General features: G+C 41.1%; 2 protein-coding genes across 4 annotated transcripts; one reads left to right on the top strand and one right to left on the bottom strand.

Moving 5' to 3' along the window:
- Positions 1-3,546: 3,546 nt before the first annotated feature.
- On the bottom strand, positions 3,547-18,479 carry smad2 (SMAD family member 2). 3 transcript variants are annotated; one of them, XM_019874070.1, is made up of 11 exons: positions 18,316-18,479; positions 14,984-15,510; positions 12,360-12,449; positions 11,908-12,101; positions 11,575-11,709; positions 11,042-11,116; positions 10,881-10,934; positions 10,364-10,576; positions 10,005-10,142; positions 8,513-8,657; positions 3,547-6,859 (listed from the first exon to the last, which is right to left on the bottom strand). In XM_019874070.1, exons 2-11 carry the CDS (start codon positions 15,238-15,240, stop codon positions 6,736-6,738), a joined length of 1,425 nt encoding a protein of 474 aa, XP_019729629.1. In that variant the 5' UTR covers positions 15,241-15,510; positions 18,316-18,479; the 3' UTR covers positions 3,547-6,735. The 3 variants fall into 3 exon arrangements, with proteins under 3 accessions (XP_019729629.1, XP_019729630.1, XP_019729631.1); XM_019874071.1 differs by having other exon boundaries at positions 14,984-15,287; XM_019874072.1 differs by lacking the exon at positions 12,360-12,449.
- Positions 18,480-19,715: 1,236 nt separating this feature from the next.
- Positions 19,716-21,665, top strand: LOC109518316 (N-acetyllactosaminide beta-1,3-N-acetylglucosaminyltransferase 2). The gene has a single exon (XM_019874073.1). The coding sequence runs from the start codon at positions 19,736-19,738 to the stop codon at positions 21,077-21,079; it is 1,344 nt and encodes a 447-aa protein (XP_019729632.1). The 5' UTR covers positions 19,716-19,735; the 3' UTR covers positions 21,080-21,665.
- The last annotated feature ends 2,538 nt before the right edge of the window (positions 21,666-24,203 follow it).

Below are 24,203 nucleotides of genomic sequence, written 5' to 3'. Positions count from 1 at the left end.
GTGCTCTAGAAATACAGTTGAGTTGAGTTGAGTTACTAGCCGCAGGATCCTGCACCTGACGGTCATGTCGAATAAATTGAGAAATTCCAAACAGATTTGTTAAACTGTACAGATAGCTTGCTAACTGATGTTAGCGGAGGTCCTAAATGTGTGTGTGTGTGTGAGTGATGTCATCTAAGAGACCAGGAAGGCAGAGGTGTCTGAGTTTCAGAGGCCCCCCCAAGCGCACTCCATTGCATCACTTGACCAAACAAGGGCCCGTCTCACTGTCTTGTCTTTGTCCCAGCGCTGCATCGCAACGACCTACTCAGTCAGTGGAAAACTCATTGAGGACTAATGACATGGTTCAGCTCCGGCGTCTTCCTTTCATTCATTCATTTACCCGTTCCCTTTTCTCCATCTCTCCTTTTCTCTTTCATTCTCACTTCTTTGCTCATAACGCTCCTGTTACCAGATCATGGTAGTCTTGCACTCCCGGCCAGCCATAACAGGCAACAACTGCTTGAGAAGGCTGCATTGTTATTTTCTCGGGGTCAGCCATAGGTTAGAAGCCAGTCTTAATTAGTTGTCATAACTTATACATGATTACCTCTCCTCGATCCTCCGCCCTCTCAAAAACACCCACCCAGTGTCTGCTCTAGACTTAAAGTCAAGAGGAGGGTTTCTCCATGTACATATCCAGTGTCCCTTTGAGGGGAACAAAAAAATAAATAAAATAACACACGCACACTCAGAAATTGCTTCTTGTCAAACTTAGATTATTAGTTAGCATCAACATTGCTTAGCGGTATGGTAATTACTTTACTGCACATAAAAAATCCAATCACGGCTTACATTGCCATAGCCATATTTCTCAGCGGTCCCACACAATCCTAAACGTACAACTTATTCTGAATAATGTTTAATTGTCAGTCGTCTGTTGTCAAATGTCATCGTCACAAAGGCATCCCTGAACTCTCAATAAAGTAAAAGTACAAATCCCTATGATATGCAGTCTACAATAAACAAGCGTACCTCGTCTCGCTTTATCAATGTCTGACTGTAATTTACCAACTTGAAGTGCCCATAATTATTGGAAAGCATTTTACATTTGCACAACATCAGATGATACGGTTACAACACACCCGATCAATATCCTGACGCCACAGCCTCCAAGAGTTAACGTGTCTACAATGAACCAAAATTCATTCTGCGACCGCAAGAGAGAGACTTGACTACCGCGACTGGAACTGTATTACCGATCCATATCACAATTCCAGAAAGTTCCTGTACGTTCAGGATATGGGATTCATTTGTTTGGGAAATGTTTACTGTGCTGCAATTTATTGTACTGTAAGAGGACACCGGGGGACTAATGATGGGCATGGAGAAATGAGCAGCAACAAAGTGAGCTTCATAATGCCGTGCGGTGCGGGCAGACAGATCTCAAACACAATGTACTCACTCTTGAAAATAGACATCTTAGAGCTGAGCCAGCGAGCGGTAGGGTGCATCATGGACTGGTCGCCAGTCAGTCTCAGGGCACATATACGGTGTAAATAATTATTCACACTCACCTTTGACATCTATGGACAATTTTAGACCAAGCTACTTTTAACAACTAGTTCGAATGAAAGTGAAAGTCAAATTGATACACACTTCTGAAATAACAAACTTGCTCAGGAGGTTAACTTTAATAATATGTTGGGATGACAAATGAATGATATCAATATACGTGAAGAGACTTATCGGGTTAGTGATTTCTTACAATAATTATAAACAATACACAAAGTCCGAATAAATAACAGTGTGGAGTAAATATGTTTTTTTTTTCTTTGCCAATGCTTAAATTTTCAAATGATCACTTCTACATTACTTCCTAGGAAATTACATTGTCAAATCATTGGTGAGCTTACCCCATATATGAAATCCGGGCAAGGCATGCTGCCGCAATTGTTTGTTAGTTTTGAGAAAATCTATTAAGCGACTTGACCATTACCAAATTACGTTTTAGAAACACAACGCACATAATTGTTTATGTTAATAATAATACACATATAGTTGCCCCCTGAGTAAAAGAGAGGAATATGGTGGGTTTGTGAGGATACTGTGAAATCTAAAAAAGTAAGAATTAGAACACTTTCCTCAATTAATTTTATTCCAATCTTTACTTTCATGTTACTTATAGTCCCGTAAAGTCAGTAATTGTGAATCAATCATGCAAAGCGTTTTAAAGAAAATATTGTCACTACAATAATTCAGTACAATGCCTTTTCTTAATTAGACGACTTGTATTATCGATATTTTTTTTCCTTCCCTCGGGTGAGGCCTGTTTCATTAGCGTACTTTTACTACCCCCTGTCGGCGATTAATGCGCAGTGCATTTAAGATCATAAAGCATTTTTAAAAAATACATTTCAGCACAAAGCGCACAAACTAAGAAAATGATTTCGTGAATTAAAAAAATTAAATTGTTATCTTGACGACTTCAAGACAAAGTTTTAGTCTTTTTCTTGCATTTTTTTTGACAATGGGTCACAAAGTGCAAAATATGAAACAGGTGATTAACTGAACGTCATTTTGTTTGTGGTGATGGGAGGCCACAAAAATCACCAATTTAGCCTCTGTAGTCAAAATGACTATGTAGGACATTTCAAACCGAATTTATTTCAATTTCTGCCAATTAGATTTGATAAAACGTATCATTTATATGCTGGAGAATCGTAGATTTTGAAATTCTGTACCTGTAGGTGATAAACCCAACACCATTTAGTTTTTGTGATTGTGGCAATCCATCTAATTTCCAGATTTGATCAAAACAAGATGCGATCTTGACATTGAAAATGCAAATGTGGCACACTTTGAACTTTGTTCAAATTTTTGCCAATCGATCTTTACATGATGAGTCTCATTTGAAACCTGGGGTAGGGTAGAGTGTTAAACAGGTGAGAAACCCGAGGTCATTTTGCTTTGGTACCAATGGGATAACGTTGATTTTTCTTTTTTTTTTTTCAAAACGTTTGATCTCTTCACTCAGGCAAAAATGTGAAATCATTGCCACCTACAGGCAAGATAGCGCAATAGCGGTCTTTTATAAGATAAGATATACTTTATTTGTCCCACACTGGGGAAATTTACAGTCTACAGCAGATGATCGCTTATCCTCACAAGGGTTGCAGGGTGTGCTGGACCTAACCCAGTTGTCCTCGGGCAGAAGGCGAGGGACACCCTGAACCGGTTGCCAGCCAATCGCAGGGCACACAGAGACGAACAGCCATTCATGCTCACACTCACACCTAGGGACAATTTAGAGAGCATTATTATAAATAGCTTATATTATTAAATGGGTGGGGCTTGCATGTTGCTTGCAAGGACTTCCTCCCACATTCCAAAAACATGCTAATTAAAGACTAAATTGTTCATACATGTGAATGGGTGAGTGGATGATTGGCTGTGTGATTGGATGGCAACTAGTCCAGTGTGTACACAAATAAATTCAGTGCCCAACTAAGAGTCAAATGAATGCCCCTCTGACTGTGACTCAACACATGGAACACACATTCTGACTTGGATCATAACAGTTTTATTAGTGTACATAGTCAGAAGTTGCTCATTCATAATTGGAACATGTATGAAGTTCAGTGTTTGAAGAAGACAGATACCCTTACAGCTTATTTGCCAAACTGGACAGGCTTTAGTGGAAAGCAGAGGGAGAAAAATCGAAAAGAAATAGCACATAATGAAAAACAAAAGGAACAAGTATACAATAACAACACGTGGCATGACGCAACTTTCCCCTGCAGAGTAGTTTTCTAAAGAAGAAAAAAAAAGAGGCTCATTTGGGAATCCACACTTGTCCTTCACAGAAAAAAAAACTAGTTAGTAAGAATGTGTGTAGATGTGCCCTTCAGAAAGCCTCAGCTCGTTCTCCCGAGTGAAAAAGCCAACTGCAGAACAAGGCGATGCTCATTTAAAGGGAGGGGAGAAAAAAAAAAAAAAAAGAGGCTCGCTGGAACCTTGCAATATATGTACACAGTGGTAATAAGCTAATCAACAGGGGAAACACCTACTGTACTGTATGTATTGAAAATACAATGTGATGTCAATGCATAGAACAAAACACTACGTGTCACTGATACGACAACTTGAAGGAAACTACATTTTCTTTTTATCATGTCCTGACCTTGGCATTGAGAAATCCAGCAAAGTATTGCCAAAAAAAAGGTTAAAAAAAAAAAACAAAAAAAAACAAAAAAAAACTAAAAACAACATGAAATATCGATAAACATAACTGCCATGGGCTAGTTCAGTTTATGTACTAGTGAGTATGATTTCAATTGATCCATACAAATGGAAACAATTCAACTGGATCAAAACATCGGAAAAAGGCCGCCCTAAAGGAAAAAGTCAAATCGTTCATTCAACTTGGTCCGCATGGTCATACAGTATACGTCGCCGTTTTGAGTTGACACGCACCATTTACGAATCTTGTCAGTTTGGTGTTCGACATAAACAATGAATCTGGAATGTAACACCCAAGATGTGGCGAGACAAACGCCACAGCGACGTGTCCCACTGATCTTGACTTTGTGCTTACGCGCTCATGGTTGGGGCACGCGCGAGCGACACTGACCCCGACGAGCAGATGAGGAAACCATCATAAACGCGCACAACCTAAAGGTTTGTTTTTTTTTTTAATAACACTGCAAACCGGAATGAATGTTGCTCAAATGTTTTCGATAAGACAGCACTATAATTTGAATCCACCATATGAACGCTCACAAAAAGAACAGGGAATGAAATTGTGATTCTGTATTGCTCAACTGCTGGTTTTAAAACAACGGCACCTTAAGACAAAAAAAATAAACATGTAACATCTCTTCTTTATCTTTTGGGATGGCGGCGAAATTCTGGTGTGCTTTGAGTATTTCCGATCCAAATAAATATCACATTTTATGTCACCGAGTGGAACAAATTGTAGGCATTAGGTTTTTGTCAGTAATAATATAAATATAGATGTATTTTTTTTTTGTACAAACTTGCAATTTGTCTTTGGAACAGCATAAGAAATTTGCAGTCATGATCCAAGTAACCACCTTTTTTTTCGAGGGGTCTTTGATATTCATAGATTCCAAATTTGTAACAAAAAGTCATTTCAAACTAATCTCTTTTTTTTTTCGGGAAAGTGAAGAAATATACAAAGTTGATAGTCAGGACAACGATCATTTCTCATGAGTTTTCAGTGGGTGGCCAAGTGACACTTTGATATCCTATACTGCATACTTGGTAAGTTAATCATTTTATCGGGCAAAGCGGTGACAAATTTAAACATATTTATTTGCATATAGGTATTTAATTAAGATACAAACACAAAGAATAAAACCACAAATAACTGTGCGGTATAATTGCTTGGTTTAATGCTTAAAGCTTGAATAGATTTGAGTAAAACGCTGGGACTCTTCAAATGTTGTACCAGCTTTTTTTCGGCGAGGACAAGAACTCAGCGGGAAATCAAATGAGTGCCTATCCCATAATAAGCCAATTAAGACCGACATAAATGACTTGATAGTGACTATTCCAAAAATAGGCTGTTGGGGTTTTCAACATTCCTATCTGTACAATTTAAAAGCATTTCTTGACGTATTTTACATTAAAGGCAACTTTTTTTTTTTTGTACTAAGAATAAGGGGTGCATAATTTGGGGCAGTGCAATTATAACGTTGAGGCAATGTATCGCCCCCACCATCCCACAATTTAGGACTCTTCTTAATTCTTATCAATACATTACTCCCATGCATCAGTTCAAGCATAATTGAGACTAACAGAATGCAAGAGTATTTTTGGACTGTCTGACAGCTTGGGGGAGGAGACACAGACTATGTTCTCCTTCCTGCAAGTTTATTTATGCGTGAATATCCTACCACAGCTCCTTTTGATACAATGAAGTTGATGGAATGACATAGAACAGAGTGAGGAAGCAAGAGAAAGAGTGTGCCAACTGGCTGCTCTTGCCGTCGTCAACGCTGACGGGGAAACGCTCGCTTCAATAAAATGATTCGACAAGCGCACAGAGATCAAGCGCACGTATGCGATCGGGTGAGAGCTGGTGTGCGTCAGGATCGGACTGTGCGGAGACAGGGCAAGTGTGATTAATTCAAAGGTACAGTGAGACTGAGAGAAGAGGAGAGAAGGTCTCGACCAAGAAACAGAACGGTACTTTGGTCACTGAAGACGGAGAAACGCGATTTTGAACATTGAATCCAGAGAGTAGCAGTCGGACTTGTGAGTCAAACGTGTGTAAACGAAAACTCTTAACACTGAATCCAGCTTGTGGCGTGGCCGCGAGGCAGTGAGGAGGCAAGGTGTCCTTTGTGGGCGAGAGAGTCCATTTCCCCCCCAACAAGCCCGTCTTGTTGTCTTGAGTTGGGTTCAGCACCTCAAGTCAAATACCTGAAACGTGAACGGGCGCCACTCTTTGTCATTTTGGATATGCGGAGCGACTTCAGTTATTAGGTCCTTGGTGATTGGAATGTCAGCCTGAGGTTGATCCAACAGACGAAAAAAAAAAGGAATAAAACAGGCTCACTGTGAAGTTTACATTCCACTACTGCACGCTCATTTTCTCTCATCCTTGAGGTCCTTTGGATGCGTTTCTTCTCATCTTAATGATGTTTTGTCCATCATGGCGTACAGCCTTTAAGATGCTGGTTGAAAGTTTGTAATGTCAAAATGTCTTCTGCGGCAGCCAGAGGTTGTTTAGGACATACTGGAGCAGCGCACAGAGGGCGAACCCATCTGGGTCAGCACCTTGTCCAACCACTGGAGGGGGCCATTGAGATGCAGCTCGATCCAACAGGGAGTGCTGGTGACTGTCTGACGTCTGAAGGGATAAAACATTCAGATAAAACACCGCTTAAGGATAAGAACATGGAATGGGGTGCTTGTCAACAACGACAAACAGCAAACGCATTGATAATTACCGCTCGGAAATGATCCAAACTAAAAAGAGAACCTCTTGAGTGACAACCAATTTGGAGCATTCTGACAGACTGATCTTTTCAGCGCTCACAGAATTAAATCGAATGCAGTTCATATGACAATTTCAAAATATGTGGGCGGTAATTCATTGGCAAAGTAAGATCACATGATTAAACAGAGCCGACCGCCGTCGGCCTGAGCGGCGGGGCCACCGACGGCTAACCAGACAGGCTCCACAGCAGCTTAAGGCCCACCAATGACGACAAAGCAAAACACCCCCACTGACTGTGCTGTCTGGCGGCTGGGGAGGTTACAACACAATAACCGGGCCGGGGAGAGAGCAGATGTTTGCTGGATGGATGGTTAGACGGCCAGACGGATGGACAAATGTCCTGTGATTGTGCACATTTGACAACAAAAGCAGCATATAATGGGGTTTTGCACAGGTGCACGGCACACTGGAGTAGAAGCCAGCGACAGCTTAATCCTTGTTTACGGTACAAAGCATTACTCTTCAAATCAAGCTGAGTACAACAGACCAACCACAGATGCACATGGCTTATGTTAAAGGTGCGAGTTACAGTATACTGGCATGATGTGCTGTGCAGTCTCTCCTGAAGGAATTGATATATAGCATTCATCTGTCTTCTCTATCTCATGAGGTGGCAGAGGAGCTGAAGCCTATCCCAGGTGGTTTTGGACGAAGAGTCGCCGTACACGCCGGACTCTCAAATGAGGCCACAAAAGATGTAGGCACAATTAAAAAAAAAAAAAAGTTCCACTACAGCAGAAGTTACATGGCTGACTGTACACTTTAGGATTCTTTTACTTGTCTTTTAATCTTGAAATGAACTCGCCCCATCTTACCTGTCCCGAGTTCTTCCACCTGTCCGCACCTGCCCGGTTCCTGAGATCAGGTCAGCGGACCAAGTCGTTAACTGGAGGTACCGAGGAGGGATCGAGCTTTTTCCGTTGCCGGTCGCTCTTTTGAGGATGACCTTCCATTTAAAGCTAGGCAAGCTCCCCATCATTCAAACTCATTTTAAAACACATTTTTATTCTTTGGCTTTTGTCTCAGCATTGTTTTATGGCTAACTGTTTGTACGTTGTTACTGGAGTGTTTTAACCATCTTTGTTTTCATATACGTGATTTGTACTTGATGCAACTGTAGTTGTTTTGAAGTGTTTTTTTTAAATAAAGTTGAGTTGAAAAGTTACTGTATCCTGATTCTGTCCCATTTCATTCTCTTGGGGGTCGGGAACTCGTCCCAGCATAGGGCAAATAGGTTGTAGTCAACCATTTGCCCTATGCTTGCCATTCAAGTGGATATGAAGACGAAATTGAGCGTGAAATGACGCTGGCGGCATGCCGGCTATGCAAACCACTAAATTAGAAATGGCCAACCACTGTAAATCGTGAAAGGCAAACATAACACCACGGTAGCTTTGATAAGTGATTAGAAAGATATATTCTTACTGCTTCAAATAATGAATTTCTCTCAACCGTTTGAGGTCAATCCTCATCGATAGAGGATGTGTTAAGTGACGCACACACCTGTACTCGGCGCCCCATCCTTTGACGAAGCTCATCCTTATGGTACACATCCTGGTCAGCTGGTAGACCGCCTCGAACCCCTGATTGACGGACTGTGCCAGCAGAGCAGCAAACTCCTGGTTGTTAAAAATCTTCAAATTACAGCCTAGAAATGAAAGATTGAAGATTAGATTTCATCTGGTTTGCACTGCTCGGGAACATGTTTCTGCATATGTATGGCACACCATCCCCCCCCCCTCACATAACCCGTGGCTATATTTTTGCCTTAAAAAAAAACCCACATTATTCTGATGGAAATACAAAGGGATATCGCCAAACAAACAAAAAAACAATGAAAGGAAGAAATGAGTTCATTTGGCAACATGGTTTTATCAAAAACAAATGTGGATGTGACAAACTGCTGTGCTGTGAAACGTCGGGGGGGTGCTGCATGATGGAGATGGTTCACACAGACTGACAGCGCAGACCCTAACATCTCCGTCATGTGACGCTTGCTTTTGCCTTCGACACAAACGTGCGGCGCCGAATGACAGTGTTTCACGCTGCCGCTCTTGCCAAGAATGAAATGTTCAAAATTGCATGGATACAGATTAGTCAGCCTGTGTGGGTGAGAGTCTGCGGAAAAACAAGTCATGTTGTGGGGAACATCAGTTGCTCTTCCTTGAGGGCTTTCTTTTTCCAAAAGGAACTGTAATTACAATACATCATGGGTTTTTTTTTCAGATTCTGCTCCAACTTGCTACTTAGACTGTCTTTTGCTTTTTGTAATTATCTCAATGTCATTTTGAGATATTGACAGGATACACATTTGTTGTGGTTTATGGTAGCAATTCAGTATAGGGGGGAAAAGTTAGTGAGAGAAAATCCGCTTTGAATGTCAGATATATTTTGGACGGCAAGAAGTGAAGTGAAATAACGCTTTTTTTCTTCATGTGGCTACTATTGAGCTCTTCAAAAGTTTTTTTTTCCCCCTTACACTGTATGTTCTTTTAGCAAGCGAGCTTTTATTTGAGAGCTTTGTTTTTAAATGTCTCGTTGTTTCGTATTTAAAGGTTGTACTTTTACATTAAGTTACCTTGGTTATGAAATGTCTGTGTATGTGTTTTGCTTTTTTTCTTCTGAGAGGACAACAGTTTTATGAGAATTATTGAACAAGTGACAAAAATCTATTAAGTTGAGTTTGGTAAAGAGGACGGTTTTATTCAGAAAGACTCTAGCATTAGTCTAGTTGGGGATGATCTGGAAGCCATGTACATAACTGAGCCAATGTGTTGGTTCTGTTCAGCGATGTTTACAAGGGCCAGTGAAAACACGTTGACTGCTAAGTTAGCTCCTCCCCTTGCTGTATTTTAATGTCAGTCATTATTGCTGGTGTGAGGAGAGCTATAAATTTTTTGTACTGGGAGTTGGTGTGAAAAGTTACGGAAGCACTGGAATGGCAAAGTTAAGACAGGTTTGGCCTGATATCGTAGGAAAAAAAAGGAGTAAAAACCTGGAGGTATCTTGCAGACGGTGGCAGGGTGCCACCCGTATCGCTGGTTGCAGTTGGGGCTCTGGACAAAAATGGCACTGTCACTGAGGCACTCGGCAAACACCTCTCCTCCAATGTAATACAACCTCACTCCACGACCTGCAGGGAAAACGGTAGACCGTATAAACTAATCGTTTGCGACATTCAAACTGGTCATTGTGCTTGCTAATTAGGAATGAGAACCGAACTCTGTACTTTTTGGGGGTATGGACCCATATGTATTGTGTTTAGAACTTCAGAATACTTCACCCTATTTCTAGTATAGAATTCCAAGTACCGGTATTTCCCAGCTTTGGTCATCAGAACCGAAGCATGCCTACCTATATGCCTCCGTGTCATTTCAACAGTCGCGTTCCTGTTGACGTTGCTGAGAAGCCCAAGGCAAAAGCGTTCAGAGTTGGAGGGGTCGGTGAAGCCATCCACAGTCAGAGAAGGCTGCGAAGCATGGAATGTTTCTCCAACACGCTGGTTGAGCTCATAGTAGGCTATCGAGCACCAGAAAGCTGGTTCACTGTAGGTTACTGGCTGAAGGTCTGTTGGGAAAAGCGCGTCATAAAAATATATTTCATTTGGGAATTGGTGTTTCTCATTCCAACTACGTGTAACTACAATACAACTGAATATATTCTAAAAAGCTTTTCTCTACCCCTTGAAATGGAACAAGCTAAAAAAAAAAAAAAAAAAAGTTTATTGTTTCCATTATGACTTGGAATATTTTCAGCTCCAACAAATAGGATCATCTTTTATTGATCCCCAGAGGGGAAATTCAATTTAGCTTTTGCTTGAAACTCCCAACACAACAGAAGGAAATCAATAAAGAAAGATAAAGACATTTACCCAGGCCATGACTGACAGGTGACAATGTGTTGGGTGACAATTCTGCTGGTGAGCCTAGCACAACACACGCACACGCTTGTTAATACAATAATAGGTAAGTACAATTTTGAAAAACAGACACCCCCCCCCCCCACAGACTCGACCCAACAAAACGAGCTTACCTGATTCCATACTTTGATTCATCTGCTGGTCGCTAGCCTCGCCATCTTCACTAATGTAGCCAGGTGGGGGAGTCTCTGTCAAAGCATGATGCATAAAGAAATATGTAAATCCATTCATGACTGGACGCTAGCATACGCTACAGATAAACATCTTGCTGCTAAGTTTTTCAAAGGTAGGTTGGGCGATTAACTTCAAAATACAAACAGATGAACTGAAAGACAGTTACTGCGGTGTCTTTCATTCTTTTTACATCTTTTTTTGTGCTTTGTAACAACTGTCGGTGTGCCTATGTCTGACGATTTTTCAGCTACAAATCGTTTTGAAACTGAAAAACCTTTTTGGGGGATTTTTGGACATTTAAAAAGTTAGGCTGAAAGTTCAGTACAAAGCTATCGTTCAGTCAGAGTGGGACTCAAAAGTCAAGTCCTTTGGTGGTTTTGCCAGTTTGATTTTGATCCACATCGCTATTATAAAATGAATACCTTGAGCAAGAACCATGTTTAATCCAAAAAGGGTTACCCTGCTTACAGACCTGGTATGTAGTTATTAGGAGGATCTATGCCGGCTGGGAAATTGGTGTTTTCAGGGATAGAGTTTGTAAAGTCATCTAAAGGCGGAAGCTCCGTCAGAATCTCTGTATGGCGGGGCACCAAAACTGGTGGCAGCACTGTGGAGAAAAAAAAAAGACAAAAACTGCAACTATTCTGGCTTTTTTTTTTTCATGCAACTGTCGGTCTTACGCAGCACCAATAAAATCCATAACTTTTCATTGGCCTTTAATGAATTATGCAGATGGCAGCCTGATGATGAGCGCCAGCAGTATATACCGTCCTGTATTTAAAATGGACTCCAAAGAGATCATTACCCGGCGTCTCCACCCTCTGGTAATGATAAGGGTTGACACACACTTCATCCTTCTTGAGGTTGAAGGCATACTGACAGTTGTCAATGGCACGCAGCTCATGGTGGCTGTGGAGGTCGGGCCATCTCCATAGGCGACAATAGATGACGTGTGGCAAGCCTTTACGATGAGACACCTGAAGACGGCCATCCAGCGACCTGAGAGCATTTGGAGAGCCGATGTCTTTAACAGATGTCATTTTTTAAAATTGTAATGTACAGAACAAGGATGAACCTACGGAAGCCGGACCAAATGAGTTCCATGAGTTCAATGTGTAGCTATTACTTATATACTTATACATAAAAATTTAATAATTACTGAGGTCTTTCTAATTGAAAGGCCATAACAGTATGGCACGGTTGGTTTTAAAGCACGTTTCCCCCCCAATAATGCAGAATTTGTGCGAGTGTATTCACCTGTTATGGTCAGGGTATCCGTACATGCCTGAAGAGTCCCACTGCTCTATCATGTGGCCTGACCCTAGACCCCATAGATCTGAGCAATTGCTATAGACACACACATGCGTGCATACACACAAGACAGGTGCGCGCGCACGCACACACACACACACACACACGGACACAAACACACACACACACACACAGGAAATGAGCAAAAAAATGACAAAAATAAAAGCAAACAGACAATAAATGTGTGATGTTCCATTCCAAATAAGTGGGATGAAATTACAGATGCGTAAACAGTTGGTCTCTTGTTCAAAATCGAGTCAGAAAATAAAATACCCCCTAAATTATAACTATCAGAGGCTAGCTGTAGCAATCAAGAAACAAATCCGACTTTGACAGAAAGTAAAGCAGAGTATATTTTCTTTTAGAAAAATTACAGGATAAGAAAATAAATCGTTTCGTTTTGTCTGCTTCAACAAAAGCACAATTATCTTTCGGTTCAGAAATCTAGTGAGCAAACCGTTTTGAACGATTGTCAAATGTCATCCTCTCAAAGCTAACATTACTTGTTCTCATGTACAGGTCCTGCAAAATCTGCTAACACAAGATCACATACATAATTTAAAATGCATGTATCTTGTTTTTGTTCTGATTGACATGTGGGCAACTTTATTTTGTTGCACACACAACAATCACTACACTCTAAAAAAAAAGAAAAAAGAAAAAAAGACATGAAAAAAGAAAAAGAAATGCAAATGACTGTTCAAAATGTCAAGAGGAAGACGAGACCACCCACATAAAAAAAATACAACAACATAAGACAATTGGTGGAAAAGTACTGTGTATGGCTTATGACTGATGCTGCAACACATGCATGCAGACACGACTAACCACCATCCTTTTTGTTTTTGTTTGCATGCAAACCAGTGAAACTTGGACTACCAATAGTTAAGGATCCCACCCATTCTTGTGATCTTTTACACACTCGCTGCGCGGCTTTTTTTTTCCGTTCTGACAGAAATCTACACTCGTTTGCTGCCGGCGTTACGCCACACGCACCCACATCTGAAAGTTCTCTGTGGCGAGATGAATCACAAGTTTAAAAAAAAAAAAAAACAATACTTAGCAGAAGCGAATACGGTGCTTAAGTATCGTCAAAGTAGCTGTGCAATAATGGAAACGAAATGCGGCCTACAATACCAACTGAGATGTGATAACAGTTACAGCATTTGGATCAAACATCATACCGTGAAGCATAATAGGCGATCAAAAACATTTTTTTTTTTTGAATCTACATCTAAGACCGAACACACCAGGAATCTGAAAAGCACCAACACCTTATCAGCAACACTTCAGTTATCACTCTCACATTCCTCTGGTGAAGAACCATAAGAGGTTTGGCCCTTGAGTATCTTTGCCCAAATAAAAATAATCTCTTCTGTCCATTCACCTTGCTGCTATTGGAGTCTTTACATACCGTCTAAATCACTTCATAAGCGAGGCGCAAATAATTCCAAGAGTGAAGGCGAAGGGTTGCGCGGCCATTAAAGTGCAATTACAAACATGAAATGTCACTGCGAGCAGCCCAATTATCCCCCTGTACTAGAGACTCAGCACTCAGCAGTGATAGACGTTAATAATCGTCTGTTCCGAGTCGAGCTTGCCTGACACTGTTCAGGCCCAATTATGATAAGGTTTCACAAGGCAGGTTCGAGAAACACTGGAAGGTAAAAATGAAATATACCATTGCAGCTCTGAAACAATGCAAGCACTTTACAAATAACAAATGACCTCAAGGAAATGATTTATCGAAGTCACGGTTTGCTATCTACCTTTTTTTTTTTTTTTAAGTGCAGGTACTGCACGGAACTCAGGCGCATTCGTCGTATACCTTTATGAACCAAATTAAGATCTCTGAACCGAGACATACATAAATCGTTACACCCCTAGTCTTGAGTGATGTTATTAGGGCCACGCGGGGGGAAAAAAATGTGGTTGAATTCCAATTTGTGTGACCTGGAGGCATTTGACTTTTCGACTCGTGTGGTTCAAATCTGTATGCTTGGCCTAAACATTACCAGCTGGAAAGACAAAAACTATCTCTACACCTTCAGCAAATGTGCACTATTAAATCAAACGATGTCAACAATGGAAGCATGATGGTTTCACGTCTGAGATTTTTGGTTTCCTGCACCCCGGTTTCACTTCTTCTTTAAGGTTAACCTGTGTGACCTGAATGAAGAAGTGGACTTTGGTTGCACAACTTTTTGTTTTTCTTGCAAGTCTGTGGTGTTGGGACATGAGTTTGACGACACGTTATGAATGCTGTGTGGCCAGTCGGTTCATTGATGAGTTCCATCTTACTAGAATGGAAGGGAAAAAGTCGGTGTATGCGCAGTGATTCTGTCAGCTAATGCTTCAGCCTTCCTTTAAAAAAAAAAAAAAAAAAACTACAGATTTTTTTTACGCTAGATGTAATTTGGTTGAACTCCAGTTCAAGTGTTATCAATTTACGGGTGTTTGACTTTGTCAGGAACTGTTTCGACTTATCCTCAGTGACACTTGGCCATGTTTTGAGCACAACTATAACAGCGTTTGCATGTGTGTGTTATATGTGTGTGTTCCCATCTCACCTGGGTATGGTGACACACTTTGTGTTGCTGTTCTGCGTGCTGATGGCTTTTTCCAGCTCATCCAGCTGCCCCGTCTTCTTCAGCTTCTTCACCAGGCTCTTGACAGCTTTTTCACACCATTTCTCCTCCTGTCCGCCTCCATTTTGCTCCCCGACTCCTCCGATGCCACCTCCTGCTCCTCCGCCTCCTGCCGGAGTCTTCTTCCACCCCAGCAGCCGCTTCACCACCGGGGGAGTGAAGGGTAGTATGGAGGACATGTTGTATGTACGTTGTGTACGTGAGTGTTTTGAGTTAGCCTCTTAATCTGATGTAAAGGGAACAAGGGAGGGGGAGAGGGATTTAAAACCGTTAGCCTGTATTTCTAAAATCCTTCTGGAAATAAAAGGACAACGACCGAATCTATTTTGTCTAATAGTCCAATCTAAGTCATTAGGGTTTGTGAAAAAGGCCAGAAAATATAACTATTAGAAAATATTAGATGGAATGTGCAAATGTGGTGGAGCAGAAAACGGAGCATCCAACTAAACCTAAAACACAGAAGGGGACAAAGATACAGAAATGTTAAAAAAAAATTACAGTGATGAAGAGACTCATGAATGTATACCGGCAACTGTCATGATTTGTGCACAGGCCGGTTGGTTTGTTACGATCAAATAAATTGTGTCAATACAGGGTAGCTTTCGGTTACTAGGTCAGCCTCTAAAACCTAATCCATCTTAACAGAGGTGACAAATCTTCTGCGCTGATGCTGATACTAATCAAACACTAATCTCATACAAAGGTACCGATCCCATTATCAAAACCAGAGTTAACCTTCTCTTGCTAAAGCTGAGCAGTGTCAGACCGCATTAAACCTGGGCCGGCTGCAGGGTCAAACGTGGTGCCACGGTTAACTTTTTGCACGTGTGGAGAAAACGCGCTCTTATTGTTCGATTAAAGAAAAAAAAAAATACCACACTGGCGTCTAAAACAATTCGACCACGATGAGACTGGAATTTGTCAAGATGAATATTGACAAGCCACAAAGCTTCTGGGAGAATGTCCTTTGAACAGATGAGACAAAGCTGGTGCTCAGCTCAGTTTACGGATGCAAAAATAAAGCACATAAAAGAACGCTGCTACCTATTATCTACTGTGAAACATAAGAAGCACGGGTACGTTTTGGGGTCGCTTTGCTACATCATGCTCAGGGCATCTTGAATCTGTGCAGGGTGCAATGAAATCTCCACACTTCCAGGTTTGTGTCTCTTGCACAGTGGCAAGTTCAGATTTTGAGCCCACGACAACCAGGGTCGGAGCAAGGGGGCTGTGTGGGGTTTGAGTGGAAACCCGAGTCCCCCCCCCAAAAAAAAAAGAAGCTCGGATGAAAACAGCATGCATCAATTTCCCCGTTGTGAGGTCAGCACTTCATCACAAAGCTGATGAATTACATTTGCCAATTAATGAGCGGCTCCGTGCATCCAGCCAAACACCAAACCACCCCCAACATCAACACGCCCACAATAAGAAAGAAAACAGCAGGCCATCTCTTTACAAAGTTCCATTCCTCCAGCAACGATATAACCCAGAATGTGCCCGATTCCATCACTCAAACATCAATCATTAGGGACTGAAAAACAACTTTTTTTTTTTGTAGTTAACTGACTATAATGTGAACGTTCAATCAAAGTCAATTAACATCAATCATTAGGGACTGAAAAACAACTTTTTTTTTGTAGTTAACTGACGATAATGTGAACGTTCAATCAAAGTCAATTAAGCCTTGACGTCATTGATATCTTTTCAGCACAGTACATCAGTTCACTCACTTTTTTTTTTATGTCAGGGACAAATTAAACATAATAACAACACAACTCCCTGTAGCACTGAATGTAACAACTGTTGTAATTTGTAGGAGACCTGCACATATTTGTTTTTTTTTTTCTTCACTGACTCAGCTGACCTCATCTGGCGTTCAATCGTATAGCAATTATTACAAAATTTCCAGTCGGGCTTGTTTTCTATCACCTGTCAATACCGCAGGGGGCCCACTGTAATTGCATTTAGGCAATGAAAAAGTACATTTTTCCATAATATGTCCCCATATAAAGAAGGGCCATCAACAATGTTGTCAGCGTGCGCATGAATGCTCCGATGGCAGCAGTACTGGCATGTTTACTTGTGAAATCCATGAGAAAGGCAGCACTGAAAATAGTCGAAATGTGCCCCCCCCCCCACACACACACACACACACACACACCATGTATCGTCGTGCTCTGTGACCTTCACGTGTAACCTCATCCGATTATATCGCTCATTCAAACAGCAAGATCAATTCCGCTGCACGGCAGTGAGAGAAAGTTGACCATCGGACCAAAACGATACCAATGTCAAATTTACAGAAGAACATAGTGGATCATTGGGGTTTAAAATCCAAAAGAGAACGGCACGTTGTCAACAGGAAAGAAGGGATCATCACTTCGGAGTCTTCCTCTGAAAGTCAGAGCTCTTTCGAAGAATTTGCTTGAATGGTTTAGTGCTGACAAATAAAGAGAGTGACAGAAATTAACACTTTACAAACATTTAAAGCTCGGGATTTACATCAATAATTGCTCCTTGGGGGACTTGTTTAATGCCAGACAAAGGGAGAGCGAAAAACCGCCAAGCAGCTGCAGAATGAACATATCGAAACTTATTTTCCTATTAATTACGGAATTTATCAACATCTTACGCAGGAATCGGTTTAAAAACCACCAAGGGCAAGCAACAATGGTGGGACAAAACCTTGTGTTGTGAGAAAGACGAACCTTCCAAATGACATACGGAGTGTTTTTGTGAACGGCACAACAAAAAGCTCAAACCGTGTTGATACGGCTAAAATGTCAGAATGAAATGCTAATCGCGACCAGCAGGGCCTTGTGGACAAGATAAGCGGCCTTTATTTTGTCTGTAAAATCAAATCTCACTGTGAGAAACGGTCTGTTTATACCACTTCTTCTCTACAACTGCCCACAATATAAACACGCATGCACAAAAACACACACAAGCACTCACGCGGTCGGAAGAATAAGCTAATAAGCTCCGCCGCAAACAGCTCGGTCTCGACTTTGAGAAAGAGAAAAAAAAGCGAGGCCAATTCTGGCATGATTTTAAAGTCCCAATACGGTGCATGAATTCGAGGTTCTTTGTCTTAGAATGTGTCCTTCTTTTTCTCCTCCTCCTCCCATCGGCTTCAAAAGCGAGTGCGAAAAAAAATTGCTAGCAAGCTTGCTACTTTGTCCGACAGACATAATCAGGTCTGCTGCATGTTTTTGTCCACTGCAAATGTTAGTAAGTATTTAAGGCATGCTTACCGACTGACGAGGCGAAAGAGTGCCGGGTGGTCACTTAAGTACCCGTCAATATATCCAGCTTTTTCATTTTAAATTGGTCCAGCGAGTCTTTCAAGTCGGTATGCGACCACCGAACAATCGAAACGATGGCTCCTCATTCAAAGCTCAACCAAACTGAACTAACAGCTAGTACCCACATAAACCTGAACCACATTTACTCCGCCTTTTCTCTCTTTTCATTGGCTGAATTTATTGGTTCAGGCAAGGACTTCGTTGCCAGACATATTTCTATTGGTGGAAGCCAATGTCAGTTCTATACTATTGTGACGTTGACGAGTTCACCTTAATTGCCCTGCTATTCTTTTATTCTTATTCTTATTCTTATTCTTATTCTTATTCTTATTCTTATTCTTGTTCTTATTCTTATTTAATATTCTTATTCTTAGTCTTATTCTTATTACTTTAAAAGGGAAGTGAAACTTTTCATAGATAATTTGGTGGCATCATGCAAATGCAGAACAGTATTACACCGGCAGCACCTGCATGCAAATCAATTCCTCAAGGAATTCGCAGTTCAGGTGAGCTGCTTCCTGGTTTTAACCTAAGCATGGAAATTTACCTTAATATAGGCTTGCGTGTTGGGGGCGAAAATACGCGCATGCGCAGTACTTTTTCTGTTTCACCTGAGACTTGTTGCTCAGAAGCGGAGATGCCAAGGACCGGTTGATTTTAGAGGGGTTTTTTTCCCTTTCTTAATTTTACATCATCATCGACATCAGGGATGCTTTACCAGACGGGAATAATGGTGCATCACAAGATGGACTCTTTACCTCATTGACTCTCTGTCGACGTTACCTATTTTAGAATTTTGTTTTGTTTTGGGTTTTTTTTTTGTAAGTATTTGCATGATTTATCTTCCGTCTTTCTCCTTTTAATTTCCATGTACTTTATTTATGTCAATGAGGTATGAAATGTCTTTTGTCTTTTAGATTTGATGCAGTCAATCCTCGTTTTTACAACAGGTCATGAAGATGATTATTGCTGTGCTATCTTCAAAATAGCTGAGCAGAGAAGCCATTTTACTGATTGTAAACAGAGGTCAGGTCACATTTAACTGAAGTAACTGTTAGACAGAGACAAAATATTTGAAACGAATGTAGAACATAGTTCGATATTGTGTAAGCTGCGATGTTCGTTTTCATGTCGCTTCAGGCAGGTAAAGACTGATGCACTGAGTTAATAAATCTCACTGGGCCATCACCAGAGTGACAAAAACTCCTGGGTGTTGACTGCAGTGCTAGTTATAAACATGCTACTGCAGTGGTATCCCTTCATTCAGAAAGTAGGGTAATTTGAAGCATCTTTGTTCATTTTTACATAACGTATATAAATATTGATATTTGTTTTGTGTACAGGTGTGTGCCTGATTTCACCACACGCAATGGGCAAATGCTGCAAGTGCAACGGGAGGCTGCTTTGCATGTGCTTGCTGCCTTGCATGATGACAGGCCATCTTCTGATTTATATCATGGTGACCATATTCGTCACCATCTCCTACGCTCCCCCGAAAATGACCATTCACTACATTGCTCCAGGGATTTCAGCAAACTCGGGTGCCTTGGCCTCTCATCCCCTTAGCCCCTTCTGGAACCTTCATCTGGAGCACAATGCGCTGTGGAACCAGTTGCAGCACTCCTTGGACCGTCATTACAATCCAATATTACGAGGAAATGCGACTGGGACATTGAGGGAGCCCAAAGCAAAAAGTTCAAGTCATATTAGGAATAGATGTCTCAATGCTTGTGTGTCACGCATGTGTTCAGACCCTCATCTGTATGATGTCAACAGTATTCCAGAAGAGATGAGAACATTTGTCAGATCAATGCATTGCAGGAGTTATCCAATCCTTATCAATCAACCCACTATGTGCAAAAGGAAAGGGACGAAATCAAGTCTTGACTATCCAATGCTCCTCATAGCCATCAAATCTCAAGTGGGGAACTTTGAAAACAGGCAAGCCATCCGTGAAACATGGGGGCGCAGTGGGTTTGTGACAGGGGAGTTCGAGAAGAAAGGCGGATTTGTGCGTACTGTGTTTCTGCTTGGAAGGCAGGACTCCAGTACAGGACCTCACCCGGACCTGAAAAACTTTCTGGACCTCGAGAACCAAAAATACGGGGACATCCTCCAGTGGGATTTTAGGGACTCTTTCTTTAACCTGACCCTGAAGGACTTGCTGTTCTGGCATTGGCTCCAGCAATACTGCCCCACAGCTGTATTTATCTTTAAGGGGGACGATGATGTCTTTGTCCGAACTGGTGCTCTTCTCACTTACTTAAACAAGCGGTGGGAAGAACACAAACAGCGGCGGACCATTCCAGATGAACCTCACATGGATTTGTTTGTGGGAGATGTCATTAATAATGCAGTGCCCAACCGGGATCCATCTACTAAATACTACATACCAGAAAGTTTCTACAAAGGTGCCTACCCAACATATGCTGGAGGAGGAGGGGTGGTGTACTCTCGCTCACTTGCATTTCGACTAAAAGAAGTGTCCCAGAGGGTTTGTCTTTTCCCAATCGACGATGTTTACCTGGGAATGTGCCTGCTAAGACTCGGGCTCGCCCCAAGTCACCACCCAGGTTTTTTAACATTTGATCTCCCAGAGACAGACAGGGAAAATCCCTGCGCTTATAAATCCGTGCTGCTTGTTCACAGGCGCAGTCCGAAAGAAATGTTGACGTTATGGCACAAGTTGCAGAATCTGCACAGTCAATGTTGACTCTATTTGGATTCATTAGGATGAACACGGCCATGAAGATTTGAAATATGACATTCAGGCGCCTGTGCGGTTCTTTGAAATGGACAATATCCTCTCAAATAGTTTGTATGCCAGCAGCATAGTTGTCCAGTGGTTTGCAACAATTTACTGGACGTCAGCTCGGGGAGACGAAAGCCCCGTGATCCTCAACAGGCTAATCGGTTGAGTGGATTGTTACGTACCATTTCTGCCCATAGTTATGGAAATGAAATCTGATCTAGTTTAAACAGTCTTAAAAGGACAACATAATAGTTATTAAATCCTTTTACAGACTGACTTTTACAGACTTATGATTCAATAGTATATTTGGACCCTTTCAAGATTGACTTTAACTTCTATGATCGTAAAATACATGACAGTAAGAATGATCACTTCACAATGTATTTGTGCTATGTAATGCTGCGTGTGGTTTAAATGGCTTAACTTGTGATAGAAACACGGTGAAAAGTGAACATTTATCTGAATGAGACTTGACATTTCTTGTGCATCCTCACTCCATACTGGTCATGTGTGTCACTACAGATGTGTGCTGACTTTGTTCACTTCTGTTCAGCCCTGAACATTCAATAAATATACAGTAGAAGTTTCCAAAGCTCATTTGACTAAAATGTTATTTGGGGATTGAGGGACATCTAGTGTTCAATTCGAGCATCACAGCTACTGAAAACAACTAACTAAACAGAAATTCTCTCACTCTGGCACCAGTGCATCACTCACAATAAAACAAAGTGTGTTGTTAAGCGCAGTGGAATAGTTGTTCACACAGTCGCCCTCACGGCAAGGTTTTAGGTTTCAATCCATCCACCCACGGTCCTAAACATATATTAGGTTCATTGAAGTCTCAGACTTGTGAACGCAAGTGTGAATGGCTAACTATCTTTACATGTCAGCCCTGTGACTGACAGGTGTGATCAGTCCAGGGTGTAAACCGCCTCTCACCCGAAATCAGATGGGCTCAACTCCAGCTTCACTGTGACACAAGATAAGTGGTGGAGAAAATGTACAGACGGATGAATTTCAGTCTGTTTTTAGTCGACTGACTTCAAAGCCTGCAGATCTGTCGGAATTATCTATGAGGGGTTTACCAGGAATCAACTTGGAGCCGTCTCGCATTGCCGAGCACATTTCCACACAAGATCTCAGAGGAGCCGGAGTGTGGTCACATGACTTGGACGCTCCAAGCATGTCCCAGGAGGACCCACCAGCCTGCAAACCAGGAGTGAAATAAGCACAAGCATGTACGGTTCCACCTGGAAGACATTTGAACCACCTGGAGCCTGCTTACATACCTGTATAACTCTTTTTGGAAAAATTAAGACCTTTTAGAAAACTAGAGAAATTATTTATTAATCCATTTTTGATAGTGCTTGTACTCGTTGGGGTCTCGGGTGGACTGAGGCCTACCGTAGCTGACATTGGGCAAGAGACAGAGTCCACCCTACACTGGTTGCCTCTCAATTCAAGTGAATATACTCTAGTGCAGAGACAAACAATCATTCATACATTTTGGAATGGAGGAAGAAGCCAGACAGGTACTTTGCTACACTGGGCTAGGGGTCAGAAATTGGTGAAGCCGCAGTTAAACCCCTCCCGCATTTTCTTTTATATTTGAAAATATTTTTTTATATATAATCTTATGGTTCACAATTAGCCATTCCATCACAATCCATTTTCAAATCCGCTTTTCCTCACAAGGGTCGCGGGCGTGCTGGAGCCTATCCCAGCTGTCTTTGTGCAGTTAAGTTATTATGTTATGATCTGAAACAATGGTGCCAATATATGGTCGTTTGTTTTCATTAATAGTGTATATGGAATAAATACACTTCTCCCATTTTGGATATATTGCTTGCTTAGTCGTAAGCACATGGATGTTTTCCGGTGCTGCATCTGTCACCATTGCACGTTTATTCCATTGCCTTGTGATCATTTGTATGAGGCTTTGTTGAATATTCTTTGTCCAAATTCAGTGAAAACTACTTTTATTTTGAACATGCTTGAGCTGTGAAGTTGCTTTTTTTTTTTTTTTTTTTAAGTACCGGTAGAACCTTTTTACAACGAAACCGAAGTCATAAAAAACGATTATCAAATAAACATAAACAAATCACAAACACATAAAAATCAAATTTAAGACGATTCATTCATCTTCATTCTCAGACAAACCGAAAGCTTGGTCCAAATTTTAAAGGTCGTCATATAAAATTGCCCACTAGGCGGCAGTCTCACACAATGATTTATCATGATAGGACTCCGCTGCGCTTGCATCCACCAGGTAGCCGCCAGATGTCAAGCTAATTTATAAATCAAGATGAAGAGAAGAAAACTGGATAACTTTAACTCAATGCAATCATTGAGAAGATACATATTTATGTATTTATTTATTTAGGTGATCCAGATACACTGTACAGTGTCAGTAACCAGTTTTTTAAAGGATGACATTGGGATGAGGTGAGTTTTATTATTTGTTGTTCCAGTTGTTTGCTGCACAAAATTGAAAAGACACATTCATTCATTTATGAACAGACTGGCACTGTATTTCTCTGACAGCATCAATCAAATGAGAGTCTTATCTTTATTTTATTTAAGGACAATCATTTTGAAGTGTGCATTTCTGTATTGGTTTATTAATTGCAAATGTTTGGTTAAAAACCAAGTATTTTCAGAATTCTTTGAGTGACATCTGGCTGTAATAGATGCACTTTTGCTGAAATTGAGATACTGTATGACTTCGGGCTTTTTACTTCACCTACAAGTCCTTTTCAACCTCTCATCCACCAGTATGTGTATTTATTTCAGACATATGTGATTGGAGTCAGTATGAAGAACCATATAGAGAAGTAGGGCAACAACAACTGAGAAGGCAGATTTTAGTTTCGGTTTTTCGACATATTCCGTCTCTGCAAAGAAAGAATAGATGATGAAACCTCTACTGGCAAACAACACATCACTGCTGGGGGATACTGTGTCAAGGCTGGTGTCAATATTTTTGACATACAAAGAGAATATCTGAGTCGTTTTTTTTTAAGGTGGTTTCACCCTTGGATGAACTCCCCAAAGTGGAGGCAGGATAGAAAAAAAAAAGTGGGGG

Source organism: Hippocampus comes, unplaced genomic scaffold (assembly GCF_001891065.2).
Source record: "Hippocampus comes isolate QL1 unplaced genomic scaffold, H_comes_QL1_v1.1 scaffold101, whole genome shotgun sequence".
Classification (NCBI taxonomy): Eukaryota; Metazoa; Chordata; class Actinopteri; order Syngnathiformes; family Syngnathidae; genus Hippocampus; species Hippocampus comes.
The sequence above is the reverse complement of the archived record's forward strand: the minus strand, read 5'-3'. Positions and strand labels throughout refer to the sequence as shown.

Coding starts and splice junctions, on each gene's coding strand:
- smad2 (XM_019874070.1), bottom strand. CDS start 15,240: ATGTCCTCCATACTACCCTTCACTCCCCCGGTGGTGAAGCGGCTGCTG. Junction 12,102..12,359: donor GGATACCCTGACCATAACAG/GTGAATACACTC, acceptor AAATGCTCTCAG/GTCGCTGGATGGCCGTCTTC. Junction 8,658..10,004: donor CGTCTGCAAGATACCTCCAG/GTTTTTACTCCT, acceptor TTTCATTTCTAG/GCTGTAATTTGAAGATTTTT.
- LOC109518316 (XM_019874073.1), top strand. CDS start 19,736: ATGGGCAAATGCTGCAAGTGCAACGGGAGGCTGCTTTGCATGTGCTTG.